Source organism: Microcaecilia unicolor, chromosome 6, assembly GCF_901765095.1.
Source record: "Microcaecilia unicolor chromosome 6, aMicUni1.1, whole genome shotgun sequence".
Lineage (NCBI taxonomy): Eukaryota > Metazoa > Chordata > Amphibia > Gymnophiona > Siphonopidae > Microcaecilia > Microcaecilia unicolor.
This window is the reverse complement of record NC_044036.1, coordinates 138114140-138125545: the sequence shown is the minus strand read 5'-3', so window position 1 is coordinate 138125545 and position 11406 is coordinate 138114140. Positions and strand designations below refer to the sequence as shown.

Here is an 11406-nt window from a genome sequence, read left to right as displayed (position 1 = left end):
AAATCCTAATTTGGTCCTTTTTTTTTTTTTTTTTTACAAAAATATAAGCGTGTTTCTGGCTGAAATGGAACTCTGTCACAACCCCTTCTCCCTCCCTCTCCCCAAACAGTTCCCTCCTATTAGTTATTTCCCCCTTTCTCTTACTCTCATTTCGCATGACCTGCAACTTTTTTGCTCCCTCGAAGTATGGCAATATTCCTCGCATGCAAACAGTTATTCTTGCATTTTCTTAACCACGTTATAGATACAAAAAAGTCTACCAAATGACACTTTACAACTTAGTTGGTACCAGCCTTTTTAGGAAAGGCTAACCCCTCTCCCTTTGCAAATAGCTTTTTTTTTAGATGAAAGCTTACTCAGATATTAAATGTTTTTTTGGTATCACATTCAATCACAAGACAGTCACTTACACTTCCTTTTTTTAATTTATTCCACTGTTCACCAATTACGTATGATTTCCTTTCACAGGGTTATGTTTGATACCCCATTTGTGTACATATTTTGATATGGAAATTTCTTATCTATATTTTCCATCTACATTGACATAATTAGCAACATAAGGTTAGTAAATCATAATTTATTAGCACCTTTTATGAACAATTTTTTCTTAGTACATATTTTATATATATATGTGTACTTCATTTAATTTTTTTGTTTAACTTTAATTAAAAATTATAAAATATCATGACATACATTTTATATATACTGAACCAAATATCACCTTTCTATATGTATTGAACATAATTTCACTATGTCTGATGATTTTTTTATGTTTAATATATGCTTTAGTATTATTTTACATTTTAAATATATATTGTGTGTTATTACATCATTTCTTATGTTTTTATGAATGTTAGTGTTTGATGTTTAACATATATCATATAGACTCCTGAAGCTCATGCGCCGAAACATGGCTGCTGTGTCAAGTCGAATTTGATGTTTTTGCAATAAAACTTTCAATCCATCCACACGTCTCCATCATTGGTTGAGAAGAGTCGTTTTCCCCTACTCCTTTCTTTTGGCTTTCAGTTTTAAAAGTAGACCAGGTAACCACTCTGTGTCTCCTAGTCTTAGTACTTTTTGAAAGAAGTCTATATCATTTGGGATTTTGTAGATACCTATCATATGTCCCCTCAGTCCTCTCTTTTCCAAGCTGAGAAGCCCTAACCCCTTAAGTCTGCACAATTGTCCACTGTATTCTTTCCATGCATCTTTTCAATCTTGGCAAAACGTTAGTTAGGACACCACCAGCCAATTACGTGGTTGCCCTGAGACACTCCCTTACTCCCTAGTTACTATTCTTATCAAGATTTGTAGAGTTATCATACATGCAGCTGCAAACAGACAACTAGCCAGCCCCTACGCTTTACTGTTGTACTTTGTTTCAGAGACAATAATATACAGCCAAGCAAAAGATACAGAATTAATACAGAAAGAATATGGGCAGAGAAGGGTTTACCTACTTCCTTATGCATGCAGATAAGGAAGCCAGTCAGTAACTATGCAGGACTTCTAAGATCGTACACAAGCCGCCAGTATCAATATTAGAAAAAAAAAGAAAGAAAATTGTGCCGCAATTCCAATAATCTCAGATTAACCCTCCCAGACCCAAAACGGGAAGCAGAAACTATTATTCCGCAGGCCTGTCTGGGCGGCTGCAATAAGAGCGCAGGAGGCTCTATGCAAATCGAGGATGGAGGCCTCCGCCAATAGGAAGCCGGCGGCCGTCCTGTGCCTGACCAATGAGCTGCGCGCGTCGGCGGTGGGGCGTTCGCTTTATAACGCGTTACGCTGCGCGCGGCCAGTCATTGTCACTGCAGCTGCCGGTGCCCGGGGTTTCCCTGCGGTTGTTCGGTGCCTCGTGAGCGACGCTGCAGCTGGAGAGGTAGGGCACGGACCACCTCTCGGTACTGCTTCCTGGTTCGCTTGGCTCTTACTGTCTCATCCTCCCTCCCCTGCGCTTGCAGCCTCACGCCATGTCCGGCCGAGGGAAATCCGGCGGCAAAGCCCGGGCCAAGGCCAAGTCGCGCTCGTCCCGAGCCGGCCTGCAGTTCCCGGTGGGCCGCGTGCACCGGCTGCTGAGGAAGGGCAACTACGCGGAGCGCGTGGGTGCCGGCGCCCCCGTCTACCTGGCCGCCGTGCTGGAGTACCTGTCGGCCGAGATCCTGGAGCTCGCGGGCAACGCGGCGCGCGATAACAAGAAGACGCGCATTATACCGCGCCATCTGCAGCTCGCCATCCGCAACGATGAGGAACTGAACAAGCTACTGGGCGGAGTGACCATCGCGCAGGGCGGCGTATTGCCCAACATCCAGGCCGTGCTGCTGCCCAAGAAGACCCAGACCAAGAAGTGAGCGCTAAAGCCCGCCCCTCCCCCCTTGTTTTCGTGAAGGTGAAATTGTGTGATCGCCCTTTTTTTAGTTGTACTGTGACTGTGACGATGTAGCATTGGGGACCAGAATTGTACTTTAGTGGTAGCAACACGAATCGTAGGTTAGATGTGTCGCTGGTGTACTGTTAAGCAGTAATTGATAGCTGGGGTGGGGAGGGGGGTGGCTTCTACATCGTTACACTTTTCCTTATTTGCCCCCTTGGACTCTCGATCGCTGCGATTAACACCTGAGACTTTTTAGGCTTAATCTGTGAGGTGTGTGGATTTTTTTTTTTTTTGACAAGCTCAGCACTGCGGCAGTTCAAGCTGGATCTCTTGGCAAGATGGCTTTGTCTCTGATTTATTTTCCCAGCTTGTGCAGCCGAAACAGACTGACTATTCTTTGCACAAGCTCTTGGAGTTTACAGCAAGAAGCATTTCCTGAAGCGCTGGGGTGATGTTTCGTTTCTACATACGTTCTTCAGTATTTCGTTACCTTCAGTCCAGACTATTTTGATCCCCGACCCTGTAAATGTGATATTTGTATGTTTAAAGGCTGTTTAACTTGTGATGTTAAATTTGATGTAAATATGTCTTTTTCCCTTAGCGTGCATTCTGTCAGTCCATTATTTGAAGGATGTTAGCCGTTATTATAAAAATGTTTCTTTTTAATGTGCACTTTTAAGTTAACCTGTGTATGCAAGTAAAACTATGAAAATAGGATAATCCAAAACTTAACGCTTAGCAGTGAACATGTTTGAATCCAGAATCGCATTTTGAACCAATTAAATCTGTGTGGAAGTGGATTAAAACTTGAGCCAAATAGTTTGGTACCTTGTTTTCTAAGGAGCCAATGGCAGCTCCTCTAGAAACGATCCTGTAATATATACTTTTGCTGCAATAGAATACTGCTACATTAAACTGTTGTTTTGTATCTTTAGTTACTGTTTGAGGCTACATCTGAAGGCTTTCATGGCTAGTGCTTGAAGCGTTACACCCTAGAGGGGAGCTGGCACTTAAAATATCCATATTTTATAAGGGGCAATAAAAGCATACTTATCTTTGTAAAAGCAGACCTAAGTCTCCAATGGATGCAGTCAAGTGCCTGTGTTTGTACTGTTTCTGGAGCAGGTGCAAACATAGGTAGAGATTTTGCAGTTGTGTAAAATAGGAAACATGGGTACAAACGGCAAACTCCAGTCCCCCCACACTGGGTACTTAAACTGCAGAAGGATAGGCAGAATTCTGTGCCTAGGTTTCAGGTGCTGAAATGTGTCTGTCACTTGTACATTACATCATTAGCCCCATTCTACTTGCTTAAGCTGGATCAGACACTTGTAGCGCAATGTTGAAAGTTAAATGCAGACGCTAAAGGCCGTGAGCGCTGGACTAGTGTCCCCCCATTTAGCTGCACCTCCATGACCTCCGGTGAAGCAATAGCACAGAGCTCATTTAAATTAGATGTAAATGAGCTCTGCTTGTATTTTGCCCCTGTTTTCGGAGAACACGCTGATTATAGAGGAGGAATCACACCTTAACCCTACTTCAGCTCAGAGTTGGTGTTAGGGTTAAGGCTTTGTTCCCATCCCACCCCCATCAGTTAGGCAGCCTGAGCTGCCACTATGTTCTGGGGGGGGGGGGTCCATTGGAGAGGGTCACTTTTGGAGGGGCTGCCACAGTGTCCTGGGGCTCCATTGCCCCTCTAAAAGTGAGGCACCGGTGGCCCAAAGTGGAGTCCCCACTGCCCACCCCAAACAGACGCAGGATCTCCAGCCTCCTAATCCCTCCCCCCCCAAAAAAAGAACCCTGGTAGCCCGTGAGCTGCCACACTAACCCCCCACCAGCACGGGTGTAGCGGACCCCTCCCCCCCCACCTCTGTTGGAGGAGGGAGTAGCAGACTCCTTCCTCTTTCTAGTGCTGCCTTCAAAATAGCAGCACCCAATCCTGCCCAGTGCATCCTGTTCTGGGGGGGGGAGGGGGGCGCTAGGCCACCAGGGCCTTTTTGGAGGGAGGTCCCATGGACCCTCCAGCTCCTGTTTGATAGGCTGGGCTTTTGACAGCCGGGACCTGCCAAACAAGCGCGGGAGGTACGCCGGAACAATTCTCCCACACTATCGCTGGATGATCAATGCTAATAACATGCATAAATTTAAATTTGCATGTTTTTAGTTTTGATCATTGGGGAGTTAATTCTCTGTGCTGTTTCTCAGCAGTGCGGGGAATTGCTCATCGGGGCACTGGTTACTTTACTTCATAACTGTATTGGGTAAGTGTTTTGCAGGCATTTTTTACCATCTAGAATGGTAAGTACAGCCTAGATTCTGCTCAGAGCAGATTTCAAAATGTACAGGCTTCAGGTTGTGACCCTTGCTTTTCTGCACTTAGCACGCTATAGAAGTGAGCGGTTCATCTTTCTGAACCTACTGTAACAGGATATTTTGGTTTTTAGTTTAATTTTCATTTGTTGGTTTTTTATTTATTTAAATTTTGCTCACATCTTTTTCAGTAGTAGCGCAAGGTGAGTTACAATCAGGTACTCTGGATATTTCTCTGTTCCAGGAGGGCTCACAATCTAAGTTTGTACCAGCGGCAATGGAGGGTTAAGTGACTTTTGTCAAGTACAGAGAGAATCTGGGTTTTACAAATGTCTATGTGATTCTGGATTAAAAACACATCTGCACTTCTATATATAGAATTGGCCAAATCATTGGAGGATTCAGACTGATTAATATTTTCTGAATGAGTAAATTGGTCTTTATTGCCTTCATCAGACTGCTGCAAATATAAAATCTTGTTGTCCTCATTTTTATTTCAGAATCATTGCATTTTTTTTTATGCTGGGGCAGGGAAAGATGCATGCTGGGGATGGGGGAAAGGAAGGAGAGAAATTCTGGATGGCCAACGTGAGGAGATGGAGGTGGGAGGAAGGGACGGAGACAAATCCTGGATCTGGGTGGGGAGAGCAGAGGAAGGTGAGATGCTGCAGATGGAAAAAGAGAGATTCTAGAGACATGGCGGATGAGGGAAGGAGAGAGATGCTGAAGAGGTGATGAAGGAAGGAAGGAGAAACATACTGAAAAGTGACTGAGGGAGTAGAGAAGGAAAGAAATGCTGAACGGAGTGGGGCGGGGGGAAGAAGGGAGATTCCATGGGAGATTATGGGGTGATGTTATGAGGCTATTGTTTAAACTGGGTTGGCTGAGTGTTCTCATTAAATTGGGAGACATGATGGGGGGATAGTATGCGAAACTCCTTTTCTCCTCCATTCATGTGTGTGCACGAACTCTCGGCAGCCATTTTGAAGCTGCGCCGGGAGTAAGCAGGGCTGCAGCTGCGCTGGGCAGGAACGAGGCATAGGACAGTACATCCCCAAGGCCTGCCTGCTGCCAGACCCAGACAAATGGGCAGGCTGTCGAAACCTGCCTGGATGCCTTGCAGTGTCCTTAAAGAGGACATATCAGTAAAAGCGAACATTTTATTTATTTATTTATAGCATTTATACCCCGCTCTTTCCTGCTCAATAGCAGGTTCAGTGCCGCTTACAAGGTGTGGTCCAAAGAGTCACAGAGGTAACATATGGTAACCTTAGGTCAGTCATTAACCCTCCATTGCCCTACATACAACACTTAGAGCGGGAGCCCACTAGGGACAGAGAAAGTAGCTGCATTTAATATGATTGGTATCAGGGGCGTATCTGAACTGCGGCGGTAGGGGGGGCCAGGGCCAGAGAGGGGGGGCACATTATAGCCCCCCCCCGCCGCCGCCGCCGCCGCCATTGCCGATCCCCCTCCCCCCAGCCGCTGCCATTGCTAACCCTCCCCCTCCGTTGCTCGCCTACCTTCGCTGGCGGGGGACCCCAACCCCCGCCAGCCGAGGTCCGCGTCCTCCTGCCGCTGCCGGCTGCCTTTGGTCCTTTCATTCTTCCATTGAAGCTGGCGCCGACGAAAAAGTTTCTTTTGAATCTGACGTCGCTGCACGTTGCACGTTGTACGTGCAGGACGTCAGACTCAGAAACAATTTCTGAGTCTGACGTCCTGCACGTACAACGTGCAGCGACGTCAGACTCAAAAGAAACTTTCGTCGGCGCCAGCTTCAATGGAAGAATGAAAGGACCAAAGGCAGCCGGCAGCGGCAGGAGGACGCGGACCTCGGCTGGCGGGGGTTGGGGTCCCCCGCCAGCGAAGGTAGGCGAGCAACGGAGGGGGAGGGTTGGCAGCGGTAGGGGGGTCCAGGGCGAAATCTGCGGGGGCCCAGGCCCCTGAGGCCCCACGCAGATACGCCCCTGATTGGTATGGTCAAAAGTTGTGCTTCAGCTGAGTGCTCCTCTTCTTGAACAACTGGCTCTGGGAGGCTTTGGTCTCTCCTAAGCCCTTGCCTGTTATCCTCCAGCTGTGGGTCTGCTGAAAAAGTCTTCTTGTTGCTGCCTTCGCTGCAGGTGCTGCCCCCTAGAGTTTGGTAGGTTTTCTGCTGCGACTACAGGTGTCCTGTGTGATTACAACTTCACAAGACTAAGTACCACAATGCCAGCAGCCAAAGATAATGACTGAGATAAACGAGTGAATAGGCAGAGTTTACCAAAGTTAGGTGCAGTTATAGAATTGGGCTAGTTGTGTATGTGATATATAAATTGGTGATAAATAATAGGGCTGCGAGTTAACTGTGATTACCAAAAGCCTTGAAAACTACGAATGACCACCTAAACTTTTGGAAAACACTAAAAACTAACCTGTTTAAAAAGGCATACCCTACTGATCCAACATAAATGCCTGATCTTTGCAACACAATAAAACTAAAGAATGTAATGGACATAACACAACTCTTCTGTTGTATGATTCCCTAGTGTGGCTGTATTTGTTTACACCGGAGTCTGTAAAGCCTCTCCGGTACTATGTAAGCCACATTGAGCCTACAAATAGGTGGGAAAATGTGGGATATAAATGTAACAAATTAAAAAAGATTAATGCATTATTGTGGTTTTTAAAAAAAACTAAAATGTTGCAGTATCTTCTGATTCCTACAGACATCTCTTCTGCTCTCTTCCAGTCTTAATCAATCTTTTCCCCTATCTACCTTAAAGGTAGCCTGTTTCTACATGGGCTGGATGCTCAGACCCACCAACAGAAGACCAGCAAGGGAGGGAAAAGGGGATGGGATTTGAAATACAAACTTGTGCTGTACTTACAAGCAAAGCTGCGTTTCTATCTATACTAGGTTAAGTGACTTACCCAGAGTCATAAAGAGCTGTAGTGGGAAATAAACCTTTTACTTGTAATTAAATTACATCACTTGTTACATAACAAATACTAACCCTATGTTGCAGTTGTATACAAACACTTATGCAAAGGAGGTGTTAACATACCACTGTTTATGCCAGCTGTGGACACGGCAGAAGTGGTTGGCACATACCTGTATTGTATAACATTGGCTGTGCAATGCAGTAGTTATAGTGCACTGATGGGCCAATGATCAGAAGCAACCACAGGTGCTAGAGGCTGTTAGTGCCATACTAGCACCTGCGTTTGCTACTGCTGTGCTAGTTAAGAGCCCCTGAGTGTGTGAAACACATGTTCACAGGCTCTGAATGCAACAGCATGCAAAACAGGGCTCTTAGCGCAAGTAGCATGCAAATGCATGCTAAACCTATTCATCCCCAATGATCAGCAACCAGTGTGCCAAAGATTGACTTGCTGGCTACAGCAAACCTTACACCAGCTCCAAGCTGGCGTTAGCAGACCAATGGGGAGGAATGGTGAGAGCAGGGACTGTCTTTCTTCTATGTTTGTGCAGCGCTGCGTACGCCTTGTAGCGCTATAGAAATGCTAAATAGTAGTAGTAGTAGCCCTGACAAGCATGCTACCATGTTTCCCCGAAAATAAGACACTGTCTTATATTAATTTTTGCCCCCCAAAATGTGCTAGGTCTTATTTTCAGGGGCTGTCTTATTTTTCGGGGAAACATCGGGGTTGGCCCGCCCGCCCTCCGTCGCTCCCGGAACTAACCTTAAACGCCTCCTTTCACCTTCGCAGCAGCAGGGCAGGCCACTCCTTTCTTCCGTGTCCTGCCCTCGCCTGACGTAACGTCCGCGAGGGCGGGGCACGGAAGGAAGGAGAGGTCTGCCCTGCTGCTGCGGTGAAAGGAGGTGTTTAAGGTTAGTTCCAGGAGCGACGGAGGGTGGGTGGAGGGGTGGCCCGGCGACCTCGAGTGGGGGGGGGGGGGGTGGCCCGGGGACGGCCTTGTCCAGCTCTCGGTGGCCCTGCTTTCAAACAAAAATTTGCTAGGTCTTACTTTTGGGGGAGGCCTTATATCTACCAATTCAGGAAAACCTCTACTAGGTCTTATTTTCGGGGGATGGCTTACTTTTGGGGAAACAGGGTAGCAGGCCCCTCACAGGAACCCTGCCCCCCCCCAGCATCCCCTTAGAGGTTCTGGGGGCCCAGTGGACTGTTGGTCAAGCGGCCCTTCCCCACTCCTACCTTCAGTTGGAGAAGGGAGGGGTGGAGAAGTGTGCGCTGGGCAGGGCTTCACATGAGACCTCCAGCCCTTATGTTTGACAGGTCTGGGCTTTTGACAGCCCAGAACTGTCAAGTGTGGGAGTACTGCTCAGATGCAATCCTCCTGCATGTTACCCTATGATCAGAGATAATAGTGTGCAAAAATTTGTATGCTATTATCTCTGATCATAGGTGTAAAGCCCCACACTTCTAGTGCTATTTTTATAGCGCTGTTTAGAACAGCGCAGGGCTTTCGATCATCTGCCCATAAGGTAGTCCAGCTTTTTTGTGCCTATGTTTGAGTAATACTATTTGAATTTTCACAGTCTGGGTGGATCTGGCTCCCAGCAGCAGTGTGGTATCACAAGAGCCTGCTGGACCTCCTTTTGTAGTCTCTGCTCACAGGCTGTCACTGGAAGAAGGCATGTTATTCACCTACTCTAGCAACAATCAAATAGGTAGATGGCATAGGGTTGGATCAATGAACACAGACTCAGTAACAATATTTAAGAATATATATGTCTTTTTATTATCCTTTAAAAAATTCTTTAACATGAAAAGCAGGCCAGTTTTACAGCTATTTTGTTCATATGTGCCTTTTTAAAAACAAACTGCCAAAGCAACCTTTTGTGCATTTTGTTTGCCCTTGAAATATTTTCAAGCCAAAATGGGAGAGCCCCCCTAGAGAAAAAAAAACAATGTCTGCAATTTCACACCGATTGGAATATAAGATCATCGTGGCCAACTGCCTTAACACACAGATTTAACAACAGTTTAAATGTGAATTGGAAAATGCAGTTTTCTCCCCTCCACTTAATTCCATTTTCTATGCATTGCTGTTACCTCCCTTCCCCCTCCAACCTATTAGACTATGGAACCGTATTCCATGACGGTGCTTGCAAAATGCTGTCAAAAAGAAAACACAAGCTTTTCAAAGAATTTCAGTTCCCCCTCCCCATAACGGCTCCAATCTTTAGAAACCCCTCCAGTCCATTTGTCCTCTTCGATTCACGCTGCAGCTGCCCTGGCCAGGGTTCCGGAGGGCCAACCACGGCGTAGCTAAGCCTTGGTCACTGATTTTTGTCCCTGCCCCCCCAGATCTTATCATGTGGCTCATCAGGTAAAGCGTCCTTCCAGGTGCAAGAAATGGAAAAGCCACAAAGTTACAAAAGGCAAAGCCACCGCGTCAGTTCTGTAGTACATAAAGCAGAGTCACATCGCTTGCGCGCTACTTTACGCCTTCTTTGCTTTGGGCACCTTGGGCAGGCTGCGCTTTGCTCCCTTCTTCTCTTTCTTCTTCTTCTTGGCTTTGGCCGGGCTCTTCTTGCTCTTCGCCTTGTCTTTCTTGGCAACCTTGGCTTTGGTCTTTCTCGGGGCCACCGCCGCCGCTCTCTTGGCCGGCTTCTCGCCTCCTCCCTCCAGCTTCTTGCGGTTGAGCTTGAAGGAGCCGTTGGCACCGATGCCCTTCACCTGCACCAGGGTGTCGTTCTGCACCAGCGCCTTCACCGAGTACTTGAGGTAGGTACGGCCGTTCTGCTGGTCGAACCACGACACCTTCTTGGCCTCATTGTAGATCTTGGCCAGGGACGAGCCGTTGCGCTCGCCCAGTTTGCGGATCGTGTCCACCACCAGCTGGCTGTACTTGCCCGGCTGGTTCTTCTTCTTGCTCGACTTCTTCTTGGCTACCGTCGAGCCACCGCCGCGGCTGCCCGCTTTGGATTTCTTGCCGCCGGGGCTTTTTTCGGGTCCGGCGGCGGGCACCGTCTCTTCGATCTCGGCGGACATGATCGCGGCGCGTAATATACACTCGCCTTCCTTTCGCCGCGCTCTCTCCGGAGCTTGTTCTAAGCGCTCAGCCCCCGCCCGGCTTCTTATAGGCAGCTTGCGGACCACGTTGAGAACAACAACAGCTCCGGCCGCTCCCTCTCGCCAAACTTGTGTTTCTTGGGGCGCTTTAAAAGCCTTTTCTCCCCGTTTTCACGGCGTTTCCCGGCCCAACCTCTTCTCCCGTCTCCTCTCCCGACGCCGCCCTGTCAACCCAGGCGGGGATCGTTTTGCATAGTCGCTGAAGAGGAGCCAGAAGAGCAAAATTCAAGCGTGCGCCGTATCCTCCGAGAGCCGCCCAGGATGGGGGCGTCTTGTTTACGGACGGATATTAAGGCACTGCGATGTTTTCAGCCTGTAAAAGCAAAGCCGGTTGGAAATGAGCGTCGTCCGGCCCTGATCTAGTGTATGTGTCCGTCTCCCGGTGCTGCGGTTCGTGAAATTTGCAAGCTTTAAATTGTTGTAACTAACACAGGGCAAGCCCTCACGTGATTGGCAACCTAGACTGGGGAAGATTAAGATCAACGCTGCAAAGGGGGTCAACGGTCGATCCAAATTCCCCCCCCCCCCCCCCCCCAAAAAAAAAGGACAAAATATATGCGGTTCTGATCGATTTCTAACTTCTTCTAGAACTAAAGGTTCGTTTTTGCAGCTATTTTACCTTTTCGTTCAGATAGCGGTTTCTTTTTCTATAGGGCCAGATTGCAACTCTAGTTAAC

At 47.5% G+C, this 11406-nt stretch overlaps 2 protein-coding genes across 2 annotated transcripts; one reads left to right on the top strand and one right to left on the bottom strand.

Moving 5' to 3' along the window:
- The first annotated feature begins 1802 nt into the window (after window positions 1-1802).
- LOC115472429 (histone H2A type 2-B-like) lies at window positions 1803-3309 on the top strand. The gene has a single exon (XM_030206715.1). It carries the CDS (start codon window positions 1977-1979, stop codon window positions 2352-2354), a length of 378 nt encoding a protein of 125 aa, XP_030062575.1. The 5' UTR covers window positions 1803-1976; the 3' UTR covers window positions 2355-3309.
- Window positions 3310-9368: 6059 nt separating this feature from the next.
- LOC115471971 (histone H1x-like) lies at window positions 9369-10900 on the bottom strand. The gene has a single exon (XM_030205971.1). It carries the CDS (start codon window positions 10646-10648, stop codon window positions 10097-10099), a length of 552 nt encoding a protein of 183 aa, XP_030061831.1. The 5' UTR covers window positions 10649-10900; the 3' UTR covers window positions 9369-10096.
- Between the last annotated feature and the right edge of the window lie 506 nt (window positions 10901-11406).

Coding starts and splice junctions, on each gene's coding strand:
- LOC115471971 (XM_030205971.1), bottom strand. CDS start 10,648: ATGTCCGCCGAGATCGAAGAGACGGTGCCCGCCGCCGGACCCGAAAAA.
- LOC115472429 (XM_030206715.1), top strand. CDS start 1,977: ATGTCCGGCCGAGGGAAATCCGGCGGCAAAGCCCGGGCCAAGGCCAAG.